At 38.9% G+C, this 24,293-nt stretch overlaps 1 protein-coding gene across 1 annotated transcript in view; it reads right to left on the bottom strand.

Moving 5' to 3' along the window:
* Positions 1 to 4,230: 4,230 nt before the first annotated feature.
* pcnx1 (pecanex 1) overlaps positions 4,231 to 24,293 on the bottom strand; it is a 235,804-nt gene continuing 215,741 nt past the window's right edge. Inside the window, exons 28-32 of the mRNA XM_048600454.1 lie at positions 20,836 to 21,110; positions 18,398 to 18,597; positions 15,298 to 15,734; positions 8,525 to 8,665; positions 4,231 to 5,481 (exon numbers count right to left, since the gene is read on the bottom strand). Of these exons, the coding sequence (XP_048456411.1) occupies positions 5,341 to 5,481; positions 8,525 to 8,665; positions 15,298 to 15,734; positions 18,398 to 18,597; positions 20,836 to 21,110 (1,194 nt within the window). The 3' untranslated portion in view covers positions 4,231 to 5,340. The remainder of the gene's footprint in view (positions 5,482 to 8,524; positions 8,666 to 15,297; positions 15,735 to 18,397; positions 18,598 to 20,835; positions 21,111 to 24,293) is intronic.

Here is a 24,293-nt window from a genome sequence, read left to right as displayed (position 1 = left end):
GCTACATTCCCAGTTGATTAACAGTCACTTTGAGTAGAGACCATAGACTCTAACAAGAAATAATGTATTTTACAGACTCATGATCTTAAGTATCAGTCCACACCATGTGGAATACTTAATTTTCAAAGCGGTTTTTTCTCATTTTAAAACTCAATTAAATTTTAATTTAATAAATGAAGACTAACTGGAAAGTTGTCTATAATTACATGATTTGGTCACAACTGGATGATTTTACTTGTTTTTTCTGAATTGAGGACAAAGTTCAGGCCCAGTTCAAAAAAGGCTTGGATCGTTTCTGTTTACATAAATGATGCAGCTGTGACATTGACTTACTCATTCACTAATACAAAATGTAATTCATCTTAAGCCCAAGCAGCAAACCATTGTAAATTAGACATTCTAATCATGTTAATTATAGCATTGTTAATTGTTAAAAGAATGTTTGAACGGATAACAATTTTATTTTATTGAATGATAAAGCTGCTAGATATTTATTGGAATAAAGATCTAATTTTAAATAATTGTTCAGTTTTGGTCATCTAATGCAGTTATTCACATTTTTAGCCATGTGATTTTGAATAACTTTTTGTTTCACAGCAAATAGAAAAAGTGACAGAACTTTCACAAAAAAAATTCAGCATGGGCCAATTAGTAAATATGCATGAGTTGACCAGTTAGATTTTTTGTAGTCAATTTTTCAGAAGTGATATTACTAATAAAATTGTATATTAAAGAGGGGAATTTAGCAGCCAGGTTATGAAGGAATAAAGCTGACAGTATCAGAACAAGATAAAAGAGCATGTGGAAATCAAAATATCATAGCTGGAAAATCATTGGCCTACCACAGAAGGTCAGTTGTACCCCTACCCGGAGTTTGAGCTTTGGACGAAATGTTCTTTAATATTTGTACAATACCAGACCTTTGATACCATATCTCTCAGTAAACCATCTTCTGCTCTAGAGCCACCAGAGTTGAGGGCATGGGGGAATGGAGGGTGTACAGTTCTGTAGGTAAGGGGAGATGGTGCTAAGTATAGAGTTGGCCAAGGAAATCAAGTACCTACCATTTCTGCTTTCCTCAGCTGATCATATAGCTCCTTCAAGATAGGCAACACTTTGAGGAAGCACTGAAGGTAGCAAAGGTGCTGAATCCATTATAAGCGGGGTAACTCAGTGCCCATAACTAAGCATGATTCTGTAGCTAAACTAAATGCTTTGGACCTAGTCAATATTCTGGCTATATTGCTGAAGATCTTTGTTCCAGAAGTACCAAAACCTCTAGCTAAAATGTTTCAGTAATAACTATACAACTACTATTGATGCAACAAATCAGGGTAGTAGGTAGCCTAGTTGCATTTATTATTGTCGTTAGCTATCCCTCACATCATCGACTCAGTGTTATATTTAACAACTCTGGTAGAAGCCTCCGTATGGCTTTAATGTATGGACCGTGGGATGTAACTGTTATCCACACCACTGGTGAGTTGAATTTTGGTAGTGTCAAACCACAGTGAATGGGACCAACTTGCCATTGCAGCTTTATAACACCATCACAACCAGTGAGACACTTTTTTTCCTTTGCTTGTTCTGGGTTGCGGGCTTTCTGTCTTTATTTGAATTTATTGTTTAATTCAGTCATCAGTGCTATCAAGTGGCATTTACTCGGCAATATTCTGCTGCCTTCAGAACTGATTTTAAGTCCTTACTATGAACATAAATTGAATTCCAGAGGCAAAAGGCAGAGTGACTGCCCTGGTCATCAGAGCAATATTTTATCAAATGCATCACCAAGGAAACTAAAGTCTAATGAAAATTAATGAACATTAGGAAGATATTTCTAGGGGGTAGACTCATCTTGAGCCCAAAGGTAGCTGGTTGAGATTAGTGCAGGTTAACTAGCATAGCCCCCAACTCCATTTCATTATTCCCCATATAATGAATCAGTATATAACCTGTAATCAGCACATGAATACAGGTTTAGCCTGAAAAATGACAAGTAACGTTTGCAGAACTGCCTAGCAATGACCATCTCCAACAGGCAAATGCTAGAACCACTTTATCCATGACATTCAATGGTTTTACCATTACTGAACACCTCACAACCTTCTCCCCAGATTATTAATAAACTGGATCTAAATGCTGTGGCTAAGACAAATGATTAGAGGGTATAAAAAAAAATTGCTAAAGTGACTCACCACCTGATCCTAAAGTCTCTCCTCCATCTATGACATAAAGTCAGAGGTGTGATGGAATAATCCTTTACTTGGATGAAACTGAAACAACAAGTTTCTTATCTGGCATTTCCATCCAACTTGAACATCGAAGTCCTTCATTACTGACACGTGTGGACTGTAAAGTGTACAGAATGCACACCAGCAACTTGCCAAGTATCCACTGGCAGCATTTCTCCAACTCATAACCTCCACTATCGAGAAAGAACAAGGACAATAAGTGTACGTGAAAATCATCTATCAATCAATTCCCCTCCAAGGTTCCAGGATGAGAAACTTCAGTTAAGTATCAGTTGGAGAAGCTGGGACTGATTTCTTTGGAAAGAAGGCTGAAGGAAGAGTTGATAATTTTCAAAATCATCAGTGATCTGAACAGAGTAAATAGGAAGAAGCTGTTTCTGCTCATAAATCAGCACCAAGGAGCACCGTTTTAAAGTGTTCTGCAAAAGCAAATGGGAGGTAAGGAAAACTTTTTCACACCGTGAGTGGTCTGGGTTGGGGTGGACTAGCTGGAATTGTGGAGACAGATTCAACTGAGGTGTTCAAGAGGAAATTGGATGATTATTTAAATAGAAACAACAAACAGTATTATGGGAAGTAAAATCATGGTAGACGATATAACAGTTAAGTTAAGGAATAAATGCCATAGTGTATTAAGATTCTTTTAAATGGAGTTAGAGTCTGTGACATTCTTAAGATAAGGACATTGCATTTATTGCCCATCACGAGTGCCCATTTAGAAGGTGGGCTGCAGTGAGGTGAAAAGTGCTCCTACTAAGGTATATAATAGGACATTCTAGGATTTAGTCCAGTGCCAAAACCTGTACTGCATCTACAAGGCACAAAAGTGTTATTAAATATTCACTTGCCTGACACCCCATCTAATGCCTTCAACATTCAATCCCTCCACCACTGAAAATAGTGTATACATAATGCACTGCAGCAACTCTCCAAGGCTCTTTCACAGCATCTTCCAAACAATCCTGACATTAGAATTATATTGCTGCATTCTTCACTGTCTCTATGCCAAAATCTTGGAATTCCTTCCAAACAGCACTTTGGTTTGTGACACATGTGGTACAAGACATTTTTATATAAATATCGATTCAGTATAGATTGCGCACTAATGTATTTTGTCAAAATTTGTAATCTTCAAATTAAATTTTCCCACATTATAACTGATTCTCTTTAATGGACATTGGGGGGGTTTACAATGAAAGAAGGTCTCAGAAAAAAACATATAGTATAGTATCTTTATAAACTCATTTTTATGGCAACTCTGGCTCTGACTGAAAAAGTGATGGGGTTTAAATACCACTCCAGAAGGTGTAGGCTGACCTTTCAGAACAGTACTGACGACATGATATATGGTTGGACATGCTAAATTAAACATAGCCTACCCTCCAAGATGGATGCAAAGGATCTCATAGCATTCATTGGTTTTCTTGTCAATAGTTATCCATCACTGAAAAATATTATCAGGTATTGGTGGTTACAAAACCTTTTTGGGGAAAGGTTTGCCACCAACAGTGGCTTGACTTGATGTTTACTTTGTAGGCTGTGGATTGCTTTGGAATATTCTGAGCATTTGAAAGGTCTTTTACAGAATAAAGCAGTAACATTCAGACCATCAAGTCAGCACTGGTTGTTTGTTAGTTTCAGTGCCCCACTGTTGCCCAATATTCTGCAATTTTTTTTTCCCGTCAAGATCTAATTCCCTTCTGTTGGCTGCTATTGAATTTGTACGTACTTAGCAGGTAATATATTCCAAACCCTAATAATTACAGGTTATATTAAAAGAACTGTCACCTCTGATTCTTCACCAATTGCCTTAAATCTGTTTGTCCCTTTTTGGATGTCAGTCCTTCAGCCTTTGAAAATATTTAATCTTTTATCACGCTTTATCGAATCTCGGTCTTCATACAAACACAATCCTTGTATTGGAAAATATAGTCCCAAGTAAAATTTGAAGCAAAACATTACACCAAAAAGGACCTGCTTTATTATAAAATTTCTTTATTGATCATAATTTCAATACTGTATTTAGTTTCAGATGCAGTACACTGCGAAAAAAAATCTTTACTTAGGCTTCTGTTGTCTTTGTTTTAAACATCAACTACATTATTTACAAGTTTTCTGTATACATACACATAAGCACCCGTCCCCTTGATATATGCTTTCCGGTGGTGGTTGTTTAATGCATGAGTGAAAGGGTTTAAATTGCACGGCCTGTGAGGAAACAGTGAACTGTATCCAGTCATTTTGCAATTCAGTCCAGCAAAACTAATGCTGAACCCGCTTTTAACTTTATCTTAAAATTTCTTTTCCCTGAATGTATGGAAACAAAAGCTGTTATAACAAAAAATAATTCACAGTAATAAATATCAAAAGAAAATTATACAACTGTATACAAGTTCTATTGAAACAAAATAAATTCCAAGTTAAAATAAAAAGAGTAAAGGCGAGACTGGAGCATGACATGAGCTGATGATTAATGTCCTCATCCCAAAAGGCATTTTAAAATATAATGGCATTTGTATAAATAAAAAGCTCTGAGCAAGCTCAGAAATATTTAGTGCATTGTTGTTAATTAGTGCAGTTGTCTTCAACACAGTTACAACTTAGAAGGAATGAGACAGTAGTGAAATGATTAAACTGGACATTAGAGTTCTTTTGTATGGTCAATAGAATTCTAACCTATCAATAACTTCAAAAACAATATTTTCTTTTAAAGAGATTTTAAACGTGCACTGCATGAAACTAGGGCATTCTCAGTATTGGCAAATAAATAAACACAGACAAAATACTCAACAAAATCTACTTAACAACTTAAGAAAAATGTTATTTAAAGCATATGAAATGCATAGAATTTCTTATAGGTTTTAAAAAAAACAAAATATAATTTTAGATCAGAGTTCTGCCTCCGTGCAGTTTTCCTTTTACATGTCAGTTAGCTCTGACAAAAGCAACATCCCTACTACATGAGTTACATTCTGGATAGTCTAATCCAGCCTCCAGCTGTTGCAATAATGCTTTCAGACCACAGGATGGCAGAGAGAGATTTACTCCTGTTTCTATCTTCCGCACTTGAGCAACTGCTACAAGTGTTTCAAACTTTAGCTCCAAGTTCCAGGACCCCACACTCAATGATGGGAACATACTTGTCTTCAATCTGAACCAGCAGGATCGTCTTGTCTATGTGGGATCTGCTACTTGGCTCTCTGCTACAAGGCACCCAACGGTGAATCACCTAGTACAGAAAAGAAATAATGAATTGGTTGACAGCAAAGGAATATGGGATAAAGAATTTTCATGATCAATAGAGCAAATTATTCTGTCCAATGTTTTCACTGACCTCGAATGTACTAATTCTATACTAAAACTGCCTTGGAATATATTTAAGCTGTTTTGTGTTTATTTTCTTACTTGTCTTCCCTCCCCCGCCCTCCCCCCTACCCAGTTATGTACATCACGTGTCATTTTGAAACTATTTGTTTTGATTTAATTTTTTTTATTAATGTTGTAACATGTACCTAAGTACAGTGAAACATTTTGTTTTGTGAGCAGTACAGGCAGATCATACTAAACAACGTCATACAGATCTTAAGGTGCTTAGATAGAGCGAGGAGGATAATGGAGGTCCAGAGATCAGCCTCATCTTCCCTCCCCAATTACTGGCCCTCCATCACTGAGACTGGAGATCAATATTGAAGCAGCTCTTCTGGCTTTTCAGTACAGTTTCAATAAAAATTAAAACAAAATTTCTCATTGAAATCAGCTGTGAGCCAATCTTAACTACTTAATTGTATGATGCCCATTTGTAACTGCAGTCAAACCCTGTGCAAATATCCTCTCATTAAAACAATTCCTGAAATTGGATCGTTGAGGGCAGTCCCAGTTGTAATGGTCAAGGTACTGTATAGCAGCTCAGGTGCAATCTTGCGTTGACCCTTATACTGTCCTTTCGTGAAAGTGTGCACCAGGCAATTGATGCAACATAGAGTATAATAGTTTCAGACCTTAATCTGTACTCTATTTATTTCTTTTGCTTGTTTTTAGTGAGCAGCACACCTCACCTATTGAATTTGCTTCTTTTCTTGTCTCATTACTATTTACTTTGGCCCTGGAAGACTAGCTGTCCGGTCATTCAATCTCTACTGATTTTCATGCAGACCTTCCAACTGTCCTTGTCCCAACCCACCCCTTGCTCCACACTTATCAGAAGAAAGGTCACAGAACTGAAATGTTAACTCTTGTTTCTCTCCACAGATTTTGCCATACCTGCTTAGTTTTCCTGGCATACTTCTGTTTTTAACTGAATTGTATTATTTGGTACAAAATACGCAGGATAAAGTATTTGGAAATTTGTGTAAAGCAGAACCCTAGCAAAGTTTTTTTATATATTACTGATATTAAACCAATATAGCTGTGTGTTCATTAGACTTCTTGTTGAAAAATGTCCAATTGTTTCTCTGTTTTATTTGTCAGTGAAGAGAAGACTGGCAATGAAGCTGTAAACAGGCTAGTCTGTATCTGTCAAGCAATTTGAATTTGTATAGCTTAGTTCATGAACAAAAGAGAGATAACATTCTGACTGAAAATCTTGGTTGGAACTTAGTTTGAAGAATCCCAATACTGCAAATTACAAAGAACACAGACTGTAAGAGTTTCAAAGGATGACTGAATGATGATGATGATGATGATGATGCAGCATTGTGCATTGCATGAAAAGCCAGGCCTGTAACACTTTCAAGACCTGCAACTTTTATTTGCAGTTCTTTCCTATTAATTCTATTTCCTGCTGTCAATCTAGTCAAGGCACATTTTAAAAGATAGCCACAATTCTGTAAGCTTTGCTCAGTGGTTGTACTCTTGCCTTAGAATCAAAGGTTGTGGGTTTGATCCCATTCTGGAGGTTCCAGTGTATAATCTGGGCTAGTATTTTAGAACTGAGTGAGTGTTGCCTATCAGATGAGAAATCAAACTAAGGCCACGTGTCTTAGGTTGACATAAAAGATCCTGTGACACTAATCAAAGGAGGGCAGGGGTATTCCCCAAATGCAGAGCACTATTACTATACATCTCTCATTTTGCAACAGCAAAGTGCTTGAGTTCTCTCTCTCTCACACAAACAGTTTTCTCCTGATGTTCTTTCCTCCTGGACTAGAGAATTGCGTTTGAGACAATCTACTGAAATTGCCTTTGCCAAGGGTGTGTTTATTGTTACTATGTTGGAACAGTTGCTGTTCAGTAATTAAATAATCTATTAGTCTGTTAAGTTTTCAACTGGTGCTAAGTTATTCTAATTCATCTTTCTTTTGTTGTATTTTAGCTATAATGTAAGAATAAAGTATATTTTGCTTTACACTTGGTAGTTTGACTAATTGAATTGCATCTGGAACATATTGCCTTACACTTGCCTTTTAACAATAAGAAAAAGTTGGGGTCTAGGCTATCTTCTTAATATATTTTGAGGTGGTTTCATCTGGTCCATAAAATTATTTGCAGGTACATTTTGACCACCACAATTTCTATATTACAACAGTGAACAAACTGTACAAGTACTTCATTGGCTGTGACATGTTTGAGCACGTTCTGAAAACTTGTCAGTTTAAACTATTGTCATGCATTTATGTATGCATTTATAGCTGATATTTATAATTTCAGAGAAAGATAAAATCAAACTAAGAAACATATTTCTACCACTATTTACTAAAGCTGTTGGCATCACCCAACATTAACTTGAGCTTTACAAAATTTCATTATATTTGAATTCATCATGATAATGAATTTCACTTCATACTACTTGATTATCAATAGCAATATCATCATTTAACTTCACTACTATCTTAGCCTCTCAGTTGTAAAATCAAATACATACAATCTAGCTTAAATGATTTCATGCCCACCTTTTTACCAAGTTGGAGCAAATTACTTCAGATCTGGAATCTGCACTGAAAACAACAAATTCTGGAGATCACAGCGGGTCAGACAGCATCCATGGAGAGACAGAAAGCTGATGTTGAGTCCAGGTGACTCTTGGCTCTGATGAAGAGTCACCTAGACTTGAAACGTTAGCTTGTTCTCTCTCCATGGATGCTGTCTGGCCTGCTGTGATCTCCAGCATTTGTTGTTTTCTCCCATATACCAACTTGTTCATAAATTCTCAATTCACCCTTCCAGTGCTTACCTATGAATTCTTTGTGCCATATTAAAAACAGCTACACTTACACTAGATTCATGTGCTATTTATGAAAAAAATGGAGGAAGTCTTGATGGACAGGGAAACTTACATAGCCTTCCATGCCCTCCTGAGGGCTCCAGTCCTTCCAGCTGATTCGACCAGCTCGCATTCGGATTGCTTCATCTGGCCAGTGAAGCTCCCTCCTCTTGGATACATTGATGGCTTCCATGACTTGGCCAGTGTCAATTATCTGCCAGAATAATCAGGAGAAAAAAAAACACGAGGGTCACTAATTAGCAAATATTTTACACAGGGATACTAATCTGGCACTCAGGTTCAAAATCCATTTATATTCCAAACTGCAAGTTTCCATGTTAAATTCAGGGTGACAAAGTTCCAACATAGTTATACATGCGCCACTGTTACACCTTTATCATACTTGGTAATGCTTGATAGGATATACAACTTATTGAAGATCTGTGCACCAGAACATTTGTCATGTTTCATATACTGAGTCCAATGTTGAATCTCAATTCTTACAGTAGCTTCCAAGCTGTATAATTAGCCATCACCAGACTTTTGATTGATGCAGAAATGTTTGACCACTTAGTTGGTATTTACTTTAATCACTTAACATTCTGTCTGTACAAAGGGCTACCTTTGTACTGAATAATAGCATGGCTTGTGTTACATCTTTTCCCTTTTAAAGAATTACCGTTTAACTTACTGACAACCATTAAATGTACATTAGTCCATAGAAAATCAAAAATGCCAATTCCTGCACCGCTGTTTAGCCCTCAGTTATGATCAGCTTACAGTTATCACAGGGGCATTTTTTCCCCCAGTCAGCTACATGCTGGGAAGATAGGGGAAAACTTATCACAATGGATTGCTCACAAGAGAATGAGCAGATTCCACCCAGTGTTGTACTTCAGCAGCTGAAAAATCAGCACTTCTAGAACTACATTGGTCTCACTGCTGTGGTAAGACTGTACATTAACTGAGTTGCACTGTGAGATGACTCTGCAAATCCAACTGTGCGATAAGATGCTTTGGCTTTCAGAAATTCAAATTTCAACTTAATATTCAATTGGTCATACGTTCAGGAATGGATTTGATTTTATCTATTATTATTGATCCATTGTTATAGGTCACATTTTGAAAGCAATACCGTTTTCATGTGGGGCTCAAGAGGGAAACAAAGTTGATCTTTGAGTGAAGTCGAATATGCAAAATTACTCTAGGGTCTAAATTTTTTTTGGCCATATCTAATTGCCCTTCGGAAGGTGACAGTGAGCCACTTAAACCGCTTAAGGCAGTATCCCCCACTATGCTGTAAGGAAGGGAGATTATGACACAGACAATAAAGGAATGGAGATATCATTCCAAATCAGGACTGTGACCTGGAGGAGGTCTTGCAAGTTTGTTCCCATCTGCTGCACTAATGCTTTAGGTGGTAGAACTCAAAGGTTTGGAAGGAATCGGTTTTGTAGTCAGTGGCTGAGTGGTATTATCACTAGACTAGTAGTCAAAAGATTACCACTGTACAAAATATAAGGGTAGAAGTAGGCCATTCGGCTCCACCATTCAATGAAATGATAGCGTATCTGATCATCCTTAACTCCTCTATCTTGCCTTATCCCCATAACCCTCGATTCCCTTGCTGACTAAACATCTATCGCAGCCTTGAGCATACAGCCACTATAGTCCAAGTCCATAGCTCCCTGCAAGTGGCCACGCAAGTAGATATGGTGGTAAGAAGGCGTGTGGCATGCTCGTCTTTATTGGTGGGGAACTGAGTGCAACAGTCAGAATGTCACGCTGCAGTAAGACTTTGGTTAGGCCACACTTAACAGTATGAGCATTCAATTCTGGTCGCCACATTACAGGAAGGATATGGAGGTTTTGGAGAGGGTGCAGAAGAGGTTTACCAGGATGCTGTATGGATTACAGGGTATGAGCTATAAGGAGTGGCTGTTTTCTTTGGAGTGGCAGAGGCTAAGGGAGACTTGACAGAAGTCTATAAAATTATGAGATGCATAGATCGGGTTGACAGTCAGAATCTTTTTCCCAGAGCTGAAATGTCTAAAACTAGGGGGCATGCATTTAAGGTGAGAGGGGAAAATTTTTTTACACAGAGAGGTAGGAGTCTGGAACATGCTGCCAGAGGTGGTGGTGGAGGCAGGTATTACAGGGCCATTTACAGGAATTTTTAGATAAGCATGTGAATATGCAAGGAATGGAGGGATGTGAACCAAAGACAGGCAAAAGGGATTAGTTTAATTTGGCATCATGTTCGGCACAACATTGTGGGCCAAAGGGCCTGTTCCTGTGCTATACAGTTCTGTTTTCTATAGTTCTTTGCATAAAGAATTCCACAGATTCACTAGCCTCCTACAGAAGAAATTCCTCCTCATCCCTGTCTTAAATGGGTGACTGTTACTCTGACATCATGCCCTTTGGTTCTAGACTGTCCCACAAGGGGAAACAATCTCTCGGCATCTGTTCTGTCAAGCCCTTAAGAATCTTCTATGTTTCAATAAGGTTGCCTAATTATTATTACTAGAGACTACTAGCAAATTCTCTAGACTTATGGGTTCAAATTATATCACAACAATTGTTAGAATTTGAATTCATTAGGAAAAAGGTCTGGATTTGAAAACTAGCCTCAGTAACGGTACCATTGAAAGTATCGTACGTTATAAATAGCCAGACTGAGTTTGTCCTGCTTTTTGTGAACTGGAAATCCCTGGGCAATTCTCACATTGCTGGGTAGATGCCAGTGTGTAACAGTATCGGAGCAGCTTGACTTGCAGTGTGGTTAGTTCTGGACCACATGTCTTCAGTACTACAGCAGGGATGAAAACGGAGAACAGATTTTTATTCATCGACATTACATGATTTCAACAGTGCTACATAATGAAATTCTGACATCGTCAGAAGTTTATGAAGATGCTCTAATATTTCTTAGTTTCTGTTTTTCATCTATTTGTCTAATTATTTTCACAGGCAGGCTATCACCTTCCCATTTCTCTCTAATGTTCATAGATTGTTGTTTCAAAATCTCTCTCCGAATGAAGTGATCTACTGGATTCACTCACATACTGATACACTTCCCACCTGTGGTCTTCTGTCCTATCTGTGCTAATTATAGCAGTGACTGGGTTCAGAAAAACACCAACGTATTCACACTGCAGTTTAATGCCTTAATTTGAAAAATATCCTGGTGTCGCCTTAGACTTGTCTAAGGTAGTGTTTTTTTCACCTGTTGCCTCCTGTAGTCACAGCAGCTGCCTGTAAATACGAGTGTTGCAGCTCACTCATCCAAGCCAACAACATGGCTTCTCACCTGGGAAATGAGTAGAGGCACACTGGGCAGAAGACAGTAACAAATCACCGATAATTGCACGTACTATAGGCACATATCATGGATCTGTTACTTCTGAGATATTTTGCTTCCTCCAGCAGTTTATAATGCAAAAGCAGTCTAAATTAATGTTAAGTATTTGAGCCTCTGCAGCAAGAACACAGTGAGCTCTCTGACTGTTAATGATCCAATGATTAGTTAATTAGGAAGCCAGCAGCAAACAAATGCACTATTACGTATTTGCATTTTGTTTACGATGAACAGATAGAACTCCCAAACAAAAGGTAAATCTTAAATGATTTTTATGGTGATATTTTATCATGCTTTTAGAAAAATCAGTGTATAACTTATTATCACATCTAAGAAATTAAAATACAAAAATCAGTCAAAATCAATATTCAAATTATATTGTTTAATATAACCATACCTAGATACCATATAACACTTGAATGGAATATTCCAGGACAATTGGATGGATCACTCAGCTGTCCCCAAATGACAAATGTAAAATTGGTGTAAAGACTTCAGATTTACATTTACCAAATGTTTTATTATGTCTTTCAATAACTTCATTAAAAAAAACTAAATTACACACAGCACAGAGACCGAACATACAGCTAAAAATATTCAGAAATGTTTCTATAGCATAAAATCATTCAGGATTTACCTAATAGTTTCCCACACTGGTTCAGATGCATGGATTCATTCTGATTTTATGAGTCACGGAGTCATAGAGACGTACAGCATGGAAACAGACCCTTCGGTCAAACTCGTCCATGCCAACCAAATAGAATAAATAAATCTAGCCCCATTTGCCAGCATTTAGCCCATATCCCTCTAAACCCTTCCCATTCATATAGCCATCCAGATGTCTTTTAAATGTTGTTATAGTACCAGCCTCTACCACTTCCTCTGGCAGCTCATTCCGTATATTCACCACCGTGTGTGAAAAAGTTGCCCCTTAGGTCACTTTTAAATCTTACCCCTCCCACCTTAAACCTATGCCCTCAAGTTTTGGACTCCTTGAACCATGGGTAAAAGACCTTTTCCATTTATACTATCCATGCCCCTCATGATTTTATAAACTTCTATAAGATCACCCCTCAGCCTCCGACGCTCCAGGGAAAATAGCCCCAGTCTATTCAGCCTTTCCCTATAGCTCAAACCCTCCAACCCTGGCAACATCCTTGTAAATCTTTTCTGAACCCTTTCAAGTTTCACAACATCATTCCTATAGCAGGGAGACCAGAACCGAATGCAGTATTCCAAAAGTGGCCTAACCAATGTCCTGTACAGCCGCAATATGACCTCCCAATTCCTGTATTCAATGCACTGACTAATAAAGGCAAGCACCAAACGCCTTCTTCACTATCCTGTCTAGCTGCAAATTCACTTTGAACCTACTCTCCAAGGTCTCTTTGTTCAGCAACAGACCCCAGGACCTTACCATCAAGTGTGTAAGTCCTGCCCTGATTTGCCTTTCCAAAACACAGCATCTCACATTCGTCTAAATTAAACTTCATCTGCTTCCCATTGGCGCCTCTGATCAAGATCCTGTTGTACTTTGTGGTAACCTTCTTCGCTGTCCACTACACCTCCAATTTTGGTGTCATCTGCAAACTTACTAACCGCACCTCCTGTGATCACATCCAAATCATTTATATGAATGACAAAAAGCAGTAGACACAACACTGATCCTTATGGCACACCTCCTGGTCACAGGTCTCCAGTCTGAAAAGCAACCCTCCACCACCACCCTCTGTCTTATACCTTCAAGCCAGTTCTGTATCCGAATGGCTCATTTCCGCTATATTCCATGTGATCTAGCTTTGCTAACCAGTCTACCGTGAGGAACTTTGTCGAATGCCTTACTGAAGTATATATAGGTCATGTCCACTGCTCTACCCCCATCAATCCTCTTCTTTACTTCTTCAAAAAACTCAATGAAGTTCGTGAGACAAAATTTCCCACGCACAAAGCCATGTTGACTATCCCTAATCAATCCTTGCCTTTCCAAATACATGTAAATCCTGTCCCTCAGGATTCCTTCCAATAACTTGCCCACCACTGATGGAAGGCTCACAGGTCTATTGTTCCCTGGCTTTTTCTTACCACTTTTAGTGAATAGTGGCCCCACGTTAGCCAACTCCTAGTCTTCCAGCACCTCGCCTGCAGCTATCGATGATACAAATATCTCAGCATGGGGCCCAACAATCACTTCACTAGCTTCCCACAGAGTTCTAGGGTACACCTGATCAGGTCCTGGGGATTTATCCACCTTTATGCATTTTAAGACCTCCAGCACCACCTCCTCTATAATATGACATTTTTCAAGATGTTGCTATTTATTCCCCCATGTTCTCTATCTTCCATATCCTTCTCCACAGTAAACACTGATGCAAAAGTATTTGTTTAATATGTCCCCCATCTCCTATGGGTACACACATAGGCAGCCTTGCTGATCTTTAAGGGGCCCTATTTTCTCCCTACTTATCCTTTTTCCTTTATATATTTGTAGAATCCCTTTGGATTCTCCTTAACCCTATTTGCCAAAGCTATCTCAGGTCCCCTTTCTGCCCTCCTGATTTCCCACTTAAGTATACTCTTACTGCCTTTATAATCTTCTAGGGATTCACTCGATCTATGCTGTCCACCTGATGCATGCCTCCTTCTTATCCTTGACCAAAACCTCAATTTCTCTTGTCATCCAGCATTCCCTATACCTACCAGCCTTGCTGGTACCTCTCTGGACTCCTGTTATCTCATTTTTGAAGGCTTCCCATTTTCCAGCCATCCTTTTACCTGCAAACGTCCGTCCGCCCCCACCCCCAGCCAACATTTGAAAGTTCTTGCCTAATACCATCAAAATCGGCCTTCCTCCAACTCAGAACTTTAACTTTTAGATCCAGTCTACCCTTTTCCATCACTATTTTAAAACTAATAGAATTATGATCACTGGAGATGTTCAGACAAGGAATGAATTGGACTCAGTAGAGACTGCTGTTAAACTCACTGAGCATTTCTATTTTTTTACAGTAATTTTGGATATCTCCCAGTTGGAGTTGGCTTTCTACAAGTCTGTTACCTGACTTACATGTAAAACTGAGGTCACAGAAGTGAAAGAATAACAAAGAATGTTTTAGTTGAATAGATAAATGTAGATTGCATTTCATGGACCCTTGTGGGTCATTCATGATTCTAAATGTCAAAGTCATCATTATCTTCAAGCTATAGATATTAAAAGATCTATACTGGTTTGAGATTTATCCATTATGAAGTAACAGCACTAAAACAGCACTGTGCAGTTCTGTAACAACAGCTAATGATAATGTAAACACATTTAAAACTAAGCTATTTGGGCTTCCTCAACGGGATCCAAGGCTCAGAGGTCCTCCTCTAGAGTAGCTTTTTTTTGGGTGAATCTAAGATACATCTGGTTAAAGTGGAGTAAAACAAAACAAAACATTTATTTTTGTCTCCCTCTTGTGGGGAACACAATATTTCTAAGTGTGTACCTGGACTTTATAGTTAATTTCATCCTTCTTGGCAGGGGTGTTAAACGCTGTGCTGGAGTTGCTGCCTGGCTGCATGTCCACACTGGTGACACCTTCTGCTCCAAGAAGTCCTGCCAGTGTGTTGCGTTTGCAGATGGGAATGCTCTGGCTGGAACTGCTGGAAGAGGGCAGACCACACTGTACGCTCAGAGTGCCTGTCTGACTCGATGGTTCTATCTGATTCACCATGGACAGTCGGGACTGGATGGAACTGGGCAGGTTTCGCAAGGACAGCTGGCTAGTGGATGAACGGCGGCATGGCACCAGACCGGTGGCAGATGTCCGTAAGGAAGAGTGACGGGTGTTATGTCGATATGAAGACTGGCTGGCAACTGAGGCACGGGCAGGGGAATGTCGGACGAGGCTGGACTGCACCGACTGACTACTGTGGCTGGTGCCTGTGGAAATCGAGAACAAATTTTTTTTATTCATCAAAGAATCAACTCAAATTCTGAACTCAATTAAACAAAGATATGCTTTGCACACAGTAAATTTTGGAACATATAAGTTTGATATGCAATTACTTTTATATTAGTCTTGTAATAAATCACTCATCAGCAATTACTCTCAAATTATTTTGAGGAACCATCCTCCTGGAATAGTGACTTAACTAAAGGATTTTTACATCCTTATGTCTGGTCATAGTCTCAAACTTAATTATACTAGTTGTGGTGTTGAATGGCTGGTGGGTAGGTGAGAATTAAATTTCTGCTTGCTTTCGATTTCAATAAACAATTTGATCTTCAGAAAATAATCCAAACCAAGAGGAAGAAATGCATTCTGATTTCTTTTCATTGCACAACCTTAAAGGAAATCTGTAGGTATACAGTATAATTCAAACACCATCTAAAGCTTAACAAATAGATTAAGTTCAAACACTAACCCATTATGGAAATCTTTTTCTCTCTGCTTTGCTCAAAACTACAGGCTTCACCTACACTTAAATAAAAAAAAAAGTTAAATGTTTCCTCAATTAATCACTTGAAACTGATCCCAAAGTTGTTCTTCAAACAATTTATGCAACTGGTAATCATCCACTTGTTCAAATTGTAGCAATGAACTTCCTAAAAAATATTAGGTCAAAGCCCAGATTTTGAAAGAAGCTGAGGTGTTGGTGAAAACTATAATGAAACAATTAAAAGGTTCACCTTTTATCCCCATTGACTAGTGTCTCACGGTTAAGATTAATGTTTGCCTTTTTAAGTCCCTCTATGTCTTTGCCTCTCTCGCTCTATTTACACTCCAGTAGGATTAGAGCTCAAACTCTTACAACTTTTGATTCCTTCCTCAGTACAACCCTCCCCCTCTTTGATAATAATTTGGGGTTGCTAAAGTCCCACACTTGGAGTTTAAATAATTCTGCCATTCCACCACTCTTGTATTGCTTTAAGAAATTTCCTTAAATGTTACCTCTTTTCATAGCCTGCTTTATAACTCTCCAGATTTTCCATTCTCTTTTATGAAGCGCTGTGGGGTTTTTTTTGCTACATTTAAGACCCTATAAAATGTTCTATGGTAAAAATGAGTCACAGAAGGCAAGGTTTATTTTACTGGAAATGCAAGCTGGAATCGAGATTTTAAATAGTTATTTACGATAAGCAATTGCGATAAACATTTATTCCCCTTTTTATTTCCTTTACAAGCTGCAAGAGTTAAGAAACTTGTCATTTATTTATTTGATACAGTCCTACTTCAGAGATTGTTTTTTTTAATATATCCCTCTGCAGGTTGCCTTGTATTCTTCAAAATTCATAGCTGCCAGCCCTATTCCAAAAAATAATTAGCCGTCATATCTATAAATGAACCAATTACAAAATCTGCACATCTTTAAAACTGAATGCTTAACTCCCTCTGAAACCTATCAGCTATCAGTTGGGAAAGAGTGACTTGTATTTATACAATAACTTTCGGAGCCTCAGGATGTTCCAGAAATCACTTTGGAACCGGACAGGTGCTTTTGAAGTGTAAGGTGGGAGCCAATATGTGCATTGCCAGGTTCCACATGCATCAATGAGATAATAACCGGATAATTTGTTTTAATGATGTTGGCCGAAGTATAATGTTGTCTAGGATGGTGGGAGAAGGCTAAAACAAAAGCAAAATACATTGGATGCTGGAAATCAGAGATATAAACAGAAAATATTGGAAAAACTTGGTAAGATGAAGGCAGACATTATGATGATCTAAAGTTGTTACTCCTCAAACTGCCCTAAAAATACCTTTCCTCCGTGTAGTATCTTTCTGTGCAAGCACAGAGGATGTAACCACTGTCCTTTTACCTCCTCTTTTCTCACTTTCCAAGGCCCCAAATATTCCTTCAGGTGAAACAGTGATTATCCTCAAGTTCTTTAAATTTAGTATTCACTGCTCATGATGTATTCTCCTTCGCATTTAGGAGACCAAATGCAGACTGAGTTTCTACTCATTTAAACACTTCTGCTAGTCTATAAACATGACTGAGCTTCAGGTTACTTGTCATTTTCGTTCTGTGCTTTGCTCCTATGCTGACTTTTCTGATCACAGCTAGCTGCAGTGATCCAGTGAAGATCAACACAATTTCAAGGAGCAGCAACTTCTCTTTTGACCCAGTATTCCAGGGCATTTTGGATTCAACATTGAGTTCAACAACTTAAATTACAATCTCTGCCTGCATCGTACGGGGTGTTTTATTTTTCTGGTTTGGTCTTGGTCTTGGTCTTGGTCTTATTTCTTTCCTTACTCATTCATGCTGTATTCAAATGGTTTTTACAGCCGTTTAGCCATTCATGACTCATTAGATCACTATCTTTGGTGATTTATCATGTCCATTACCACTCTCTTTCGCTGTTCCATCATGAAATCTTTTGTTATTTAATACTCTGGGCATCAAACCTATTCAAAACATCTAGCAAGTTCAGTGTTTTCTGACAGTTCACTGCTGAACAGATCGGCAATGCACTGTCATAGAAACTGAACCAATTACAATTAATATGCAGTCACTGCACCATAGTAAATACTGGGACTAACAAAAGCAGTATTGAAAAAATGCACTCAAGTATACTGCTGAATAACAAAATCTTACCCAATATCGGTGGGTTAGATGTGACCGGAGGCTGGAGACCTGCTCCAGGCCCATATCCAGCTGGTCCAGAGCCTGCATGGGAAGTACTACTTTGGGACTCATTTGTAGTTACATTATTACTGGCACTGGAGACTCCACCTGCATCTGAATCCTCAATATTTCCTCCACTGTTACAACCGGCACCACAACCTTTGCGTAACCTGCATAGGACAGATACAATCAGGTAGAGTAGGTGGAGACTTGTTTTAGAGTTTCTCAAGCAAGAGTATGTCAGCTTCTGTCAATCCAACACATAACATAGGAATATCACACTGTCATTGTCCACAGATCTGGTTCAGAAATAAAAGGACTGTACTGAACGATAGCTATTTCTCAGCTACCATTGACTGTATTATCTGTTATCAGACTTATTTCTCTTCCACCTGTTCCCTCTGGAAACCACCTTTCTGACACAATAGATAAAGTGACAAGAAAATTTCAGCCATGTTTGGAAGCATTTGTTACTAATTATTATTCATTAGAATTCATAGTTAGAATTAAACCCATTTGTTTCAAAACCAGCTTTAGTGTTTCCAGAGACAGTAGGAACTGCAGACGCTGGAGAATCTGAGATAACAAGGTATAGAGCTGGATGAACACAGCAGGCCAAGCAGCATCAGAGGAGCAGGAACGTCAGCCTGCCTTTAGTGTTTCCATCCTCCTTTTCCTATCCAAGCTTTGTGCCAAGTACTGTGAATATTTGCCCACTTAAACAAAGAGCAACACAACTTTAGTATGAGTGCAAAACATTCAGTGATGCCAATGCTGGATGCAAACTTCTGGCACGTAAAACAATTAGACTGTGTTCTTGTTTGCCCTTCAAGGTAAGATAGCCACGTGCATGATTTGGGGTGTTGTTGAGGTCTTGGTTTGTACATAGGTGACTGTTAAGGCTGGTCTGTACCCGAAAGGTTCTGCTGTAAATAGGAGAAGATAACACAGTTTGTTGAGTTTCTGCCAAGTTGCTAGCTCAGGGTTTCCTCTTCTTACATTTTCTCTCTGCCTCTGGAATCTACTTATTTTACTCAGAGGCTGTACTTTTGTTTTATTTGGTTACACCAGGTGCAGTGATTCCATCTGAGGTTCTCCCAGAACTTCAAGTTGATACTAAACTTCTAAATGAAGCCTCCAGAGTGTCCTTGTAGCACTTCCATTGATCACCATGCAAGTCCACCTCAGACTCAATGTCTCCATATTAGATTTGCTTTGGTAAGAAAGAGTCAGGAGTTCTGACTTCATGACCTATCCAATTCAGTTGTGACTACCTCAGTACAGTGTGGATCCTTGGCAGGCCAGCTGGGTGAGCACCTCGGTGTCAGTTATTTGTTTTGCCATTTGATCTTCGGGAACTACCAAAGGAAGCTCAACAGACGTGATTGATCTTGGCATGGTGCTGGCACACAGTCTAAACCTTGCATGTAGAGTCAGCAGGACTCTTGTCCCATTGACTTTCAATGTGGTATGCACTGAAACATTACTGGCAATTTTATCTATATCATAAATCTATATTGTTAAATCATCCTGTATGAAGTCAACAGAAAAATAGATCATCTGGGTCGTGTCAGATTCAAACCAGATTTTGTTCCTAAAGCCTTTTACAAATTATTTGCTCATGGGACGTGGCATGAGCCAGCATTTATGCCCATCCTTACTTCTTTCAAGTATGGGGTCTTTGTAATTCAAAGGGCAGTTAAGAGACAACCACATTGCTGTGAGTCTGAAGTCACATGTAAATATGACAGATTTTCTTCCCTAAAGGACATTAATGCACCAGACGGTTTTTCATAATAATTGGCAATGGTTAGATGGTCACCTTTAGACATGATTTTTTAATTCTGTATATATATTGATTTCAAATTTCACCATCTCCAAGAGTGGAATTCAAACCCATGCCCACAGAACCTTAGCCTGGGTCTCTGGATAACTTGTCCACTGATATTACAAACTATGCTACCATCTCCCAACACACTTACTGTGTAACAAGCTTGCACTGTCTAAAACTGGTAGCATGAATGACAGGGGACCAGCATTTTTGGAATTAATAACCATTAACAGAAGAATTCCTTCAGATAAACTTGTGCATATTCATCAAGGTGAGGGTTGCAATGATTTGATGATTTGGACACACATCACAAGAATTTCCAGATCAAGGAAACTCGGCTGATGTGGAGTAAAACTGAAATATCATTTTGAAATGAAGGGTTAATATCTATCTAACTCAAGAGGGGGTAACATTAGTTTCAATTAGAAACAATATTTTGTCTACTTCCTACACTCATCAGTAACACACTGACTTTTGTTACTTTGCATTATTTTATATTTATGGTTGCTGAATAAAGTATACCAAACCTTTTTATTTGAAAAATGTTCAATTTCAGTGCTACAGTGCAAACACTTACCTGTGCCATGTAGACACAATAAAATTCTTTATGTTCGTGATACTTATGGGTCCTCCCAGGATGGTTCTTAGCTGTTCATGCGTATCAGAGTAGGATGTTGTGAGTGGAGAAACATAAATTGGGTAACCAATTGGCTGGTCACATGAAGAGTTTATCATGTTCCTTAAGGCTTGTTTTGCGTTTTGGATACTTCCTCGTTCAGGATTGCGGTTTCGCAGGAAGACCAGCTCCTGCTGTTGCCCAGCCCACAATCCCCGGACACATTCCTTGTTAACCTGCACGGAGATATGAACAGTGTGTGAAAAACCACAGCAGAGAGATCACTCATGAGTTCTTTCTCTCCCTCTTTAATTCTTTACTTTAGCTTTCAGAGCCTAATACTGATGTTACACAAAATTTTGGTACAAAGTCAGCAGCTCCTTTTGACTGTCAGTGGCTCTATTTGCATTAGTGACAATATATACACTGCACAACCTGCCATGTTCTAAATCTTAAAGCATCTACACGTATGCTTGTGCATAAAGGGGAACTGCTGACATGAGCCTTGAGTAGTTAAGAGTTCCGTGATGCGCAGCTTGCAATACTGGACCGTTACAAAGCTGTGAAAGCCAGCTTCCATCAATAAGTAGGTTCCTTGTGGTCAATGAATTCTCCAGCATTCTGACAGGTCTTCACTATTGACATAGTGCTTTCAGTCTAATTGGGTGAAAGCACAGTCAGCAAAAGAAATACTGTTACAAAGCAAAATGCTGTGAGTGCTGATTCAGCACAGTGTGAATATCTGTCACATGCCCATCTTTTGAAAATAAATATTTATTCAGAGGAGACTATTAAAAACAATGCTTGAGGTGATTTATTGAAATGATGGCACTTCTTAGAGATACCAGGAACACTATACAGATTATATTAAAAAGCATTACATACTGTACTGTCCAACATACAAGTTGCTGATTCTTGCAAATATGAATAATCTGAACAAAATTGTACCATTTCCTCATTAAAATTCAAAATCTGTGGTTATTTTCTTTGACAGCCAATTCTGAACCAAAATCCATTTCAGTTTCTAAAACAGTATACCTAGGTAAAGGTAAAGTCATCGTCACCATTATCATACCTGACTACAGGGGTGCTCTTTCATTAGAGAGAGAGAGAGATGAATAGGTGGTGGTTTAAATCAAGGATCACCATGCATCAGTCAAGGAGAGAGGTTGAGAAGGAGGGTCCTTCATGGTTACCTCGGTGTTGCTGTTGGCATTATTCTGCATTACAAACCAGCTATCCAGCCAACTGAGCTATCCAACACTGATGAGTATTCCTAGAAGAGGCAGTTAAACTTCTGAAAATGATGTAGATTTGCTTACTCTGCTTTTCCCCTAAGGCTTAAAAGGGCATTGTATTTAGTGGAGCTGGTCAGTTATCCTGCCAGTTCAAAGCAGCACCGTCTTTCTGCATCGGATACATATGCTCAAGTTGCAACTGCTGTGTCAATTTTGTTTTATTCACTTGTAGGATGTGGACATCACTTGGCTGGCCAACATTTAATGCCCATCTTTAGTTGCCCATCAGAAGGTGATGGCGAGTTGGCTTCTTGAACTGCTGCAGGTAGACCCACAATGCCCTGAGAGAGGGAATTCCAGGATTTTGACCTGGTGACACTAAAGGAAAGGTAGGATGGAGAGTAGCTTGGAGGGAAACTTGTAGGTGCTGGTAATCCCATATATTTCCTGTCGATGTCCTTCTAGATGGTGGTAGTTGTGGGTTTGGAAGGTGCAGTTGAAAGAACCTTGGTGAATTTCAGCAGTGCATCTTGTAGAAACAAACACTGCTGCAACTGAGTATTGATGGTGGATGGAATGGAATGGATGCTTATAGATATGGTGTCAATCAAGTGGGCTGCTTTGTCCTGGATGGTATCAAGCTTCTTGAATTTTGTTGGAGCTGCACTCATCCAGGCAAGTGGGGAGTATTCCACCACACTCCTGACTTGTGCAATGTCGATGATTGTCAGGCTTTCAGGAGTCAGAAGGCGAGTTACTCATTGCAGTATTCCTATTCTCTGATCTGTTCTTGTAGTCACTCTTTTTATATGGCGAGGCCAGTTCAATTTCTGGTCAATAGTAACCCCCAGGATGTTGATAGTGGGGGTAATGCCATCGAGGGGTGGTGGTAAGATGTCTCATATTGGAGATGGTCATTGTTTGGCACTCGTATGGCACGAATATTAAGACCTTAAGACAATAAGAAATAGGAACAGGACTTGGCTGTTCAGCCCCTTGAGCCAGCTCCACCACTCAATAGGATCATGGCTGATCCGACATTCCTCGTGTCCACTTTCCTGCCCTTTCCATGTAACTCTGTGCTGTACTCTTGCAAGAGGATGATGAGAAGATAGAAAGACTTATTAGGTATTTTTCTAGAAAGTTGAGTGTTCAACAACTGAGATGTTCCACAATTGAGAAGCAGACCTTGAGCTTGGTGTTGGCATTGCAAAATTTCAATATTTATGTTGCCAGTAATATGTCAGAGCCAACTGTGTATAATTATCATAACCTTTAAACAATTTTGGAAAATTTTAAAGATACCAGACAGTTTATGTGGAGTTTATTGTTACAGCCATTCAATTTGAAAATTATCCATGCGACAGGATGAGAGAACGAAATTATCGTTGCATTATCTCGACTTAGATGAAGGTGTTTGGTGTCGGAAGAAATGGATTGTAATGGACTGTAATATTAAATTGTTTGCATGCTTAGAGTCAATGCAATGTATATGTATTGTACTGTACTAATAGCGTAAGACTGAAAGGTTTTAAAAATGAACCCATCTTTGTAATTGATGGGTTTTTTTTTTTAAAAGGGGGGAGGTGTGACTTTAAGAGGTGTGTTTTGTCCTTTAATGAAGAGAGGTTGAGACAGAGGTGTGAGTAGTCTGTTCCAAACCAATAAAGTAAACAGTTTGGTAGGAAAGTTGGAACAGTAGAAGCAGCGTGAATGGGTGGGGTCAGGCTCCCACGGAACCAAGGTTTTAGTTTAGTTTTCAGTAGTTGTTGGAGTTTTGAAGCTGCCATACATCTCTCCCTTCTATAGCAAATGTGCGAGTTTATTCCCTCTGCCAGAATTTTCTCAATGTTTTCCTCCTGGTCTGCTGAAACATTGCCTGTGAGACAATCTATTTTACTGATTTTGCCTTTGCCAAGGGTGTGTTTATGGGATGTTACTATATTGGAACGGCTGCTGTTTGGTAGTTAGATCAAGCTATTGTACAAGATTAGTATCTTGGTGGAATAACAGATGCTGATTCCTTTGATTCTAGTATGGAGGTCTGCAGATACCTTTACTGATACACAGATATTGGCTGATGGACGTTTGCTGATCAATTGGCCATGGTGGCTCTGTGTTGGCACTGCTGCCTCACAGCACCAGGGACCCGGATTCAATTTTGGCCTCAGGGGACTGTCT

Source organism: Rhincodon typus, chromosome 8, assembly GCF_021869965.1.
Source record: "Rhincodon typus isolate 14 chromosome 8, sRhiTyp1.1, whole genome shotgun sequence".
Lineage (NCBI taxonomy): Eukaryota > Metazoa > Chordata > Chondrichthyes > Orectolobiformes > Rhincodontidae > Rhincodon > Rhincodon typus.
This window is presented reverse-complemented; position numbering and strand designations above follow the sequence as displayed.